The sequence below is a fragment of the Macadamia integrifolia genome, chromosome 7 (genome assembly GCF_013358625.1).
Source record: "Macadamia integrifolia cultivar HAES 741 chromosome 7, SCU_Mint_v3, whole genome shotgun sequence".
Taxonomy (NCBI): domain Eukaryota; kingdom Viridiplantae; phylum Streptophyta; class Magnoliopsida; order Proteales; family Proteaceae; genus Macadamia; species Macadamia integrifolia.
Genome location: NC_056563.1, coordinates 11,598,651 through 11,600,429, shown reverse-complemented (window position 1 = coordinate 11,600,429; position 1,779 = coordinate 11,598,651). Strand labels below are relative to the sequence as shown.

The following is a 1,779-nucleotide window of genomic DNA, read 5'->3' as shown; positions in this document are numbered from 1 at the left end:
CCAATCCCAGCTTAACAATATCTACTCCTATTCCACTTATCAACTACTGTAAGTTTGTTCTCCCTGAATGCAAGCCCGTTAATTTTCCAGTTTTCACCTGCATGCTTGCCCATCAGATTTTTTTTTTTTTTTTTTTTTTTTTTTTGTAGGGTGGTTTGAAAAGGTTAATATTTCCAAAGAACTGGTTTGTGTTTGCAAGCCTTTTAATTTTTCAGTTTTCAGCTGCATGCTTGCCCATGAGATTCTCTATTTTTGGACTTTTGTAGGGTGGTTTGAAATGGTTAATATTTGCAAAGACCTGGTTTCTCTTTGCAAGCCTGTTAATTTTTCATTTTTCAGCTTCCTGGCATCATTAGGCTGGATCAGTTCAAAATCCACAATCATAATTCAGAGTGCTTTTCATGATTTAGTTGCACGAACCATTCAAAGTGTGAGCAATCAAGTGCTTGCTTTAAGGAGATACTGTCATATCTTTGAATAGCTCCCTCAACAGTAGGTTTTGCTTGTAACTTCTTATTCTGGATAGAGCTCATTGGCACAATAACAAATTGAAATTTTGTTACCTCATAACTCTCCCGTTTCTTGGTCCTCTGTCAATTAATATTATGTTACTACAATTTTTTTTGCGGGTACGGGTGCAGGACATGAAGAACCTATTGCTGCTTCTAAAGAGTCCACTGAACCTCGTAAGTCATCTTCTGTTTCCACTAGGCGTGAAGACCGGGTCCAGCTCAAGGGGAAGAACACATTTGCGGTGCCAAGGACTCTGGTTAGACCCCTGGGATGGAGTAAGAATGAACAGACGAGTGAGGGGGATGAGAAGCCAAAATCTAATGACGAATTCAGGGAAATGTTGCTCAAATCCAAAAAGTAACGTTTCCTTTCATGTTTAGGGTTGTGATCATGCCTAAGTCATTTAAATTGCCTTTTGCTCTCTAGTTTCAATTGCATGCTAGTCGAAAACATTCTTCTCTATCCAACATTCTGGAGCTTTTTTTGAATTGAAATTGTACCCTGTAGGGTTGACAAGAAGTAGGGCTTTGAATAGAGGTGAATGGCCAAGAGTGGATCCATGTCGCCACGCCATTTAGATGGGATAAGGCTTGGCTGAGTTGAATTGTAACATTTTGAAATATTTTAGATGGTTGTCGGTGTTCAATATCCATTGTAATGAAATTTTGTTTTGTACAATCTGCATGCATAACATGTGCTTATAGCCGTGTGTAATGAATTAGAAATATTCAAAAATTTTCTGATGTGAATAATTTAATTGTGCATTGTTCTAGATCTTGTTGATGGATCATTGTCTCTAAAGAACAATTTCGACATATTTGTTTGTTTCTCCTCGTCATGATAGCACTTTTATTGTTGTTGAAAGAACATAATGATTGCCCAAAGGTTTCACTAAACTATTAGGACTGTTTGTTTGATGAAGAAAAGTGCAAAAAGTAAAAAAGAAAAAAGAAGGGGAAATTTACATCCACCACCCCTTCTTGCCTTTGCCTCAATTATATCATCTCCTCTTGTAGTTTTGTTTTTTACATTTAAACCCAAAAAACTAACATCGTGACATTAATGTTAGTTTTGAAATTTAAATGACCTACCCTTCTAACATGTTATACCCTTTTAATACATTTCAATCTAAACAAAATCCCCAAATCCCACCCCCAATTGAATCGTGACATTTTCCATCAAAGGAGAATACCCTCTGGCGAAGTTGATACTCTCTGGCGATGCGAAGATATGAGGTCGCATGTGCTATTTGTTTTCCCATTTCTG

General features: G+C 37.1%; 1 protein-coding gene across 4 annotated transcripts in view; it reads left to right on the top strand.

The window, feature by feature from the left end:
• The window catches only part of LOC122084684 (squamous cell carcinoma antigen recognized by T-cells 3), a 33,192-nt gene extending 31,907 nt beyond the window's left edge, over positions 1-1,285 (top strand). For 3 of the 4 annotated variants that reach the window (XM_042653123.1, XM_042653122.1, XM_042653119.1), the window contains 2 exons: positions 636-870; positions 1,021-1,285. In XM_042653123.1, the coding sequence (XP_042509057.1) occupies positions 636-870; positions 1,021-1,036 (251 nt within the window). In that variant the 3' untranslated portion in view covers positions 1,037-1,285. The remainder of the gene's footprint in view (positions 1-635; positions 871-1,020) is intronic. The other variant, XM_042653121.1, reaches the window with a different exon arrangement.
• The last annotated feature ends 494 nt before the right edge of the window (positions 1,286-1,779 follow it).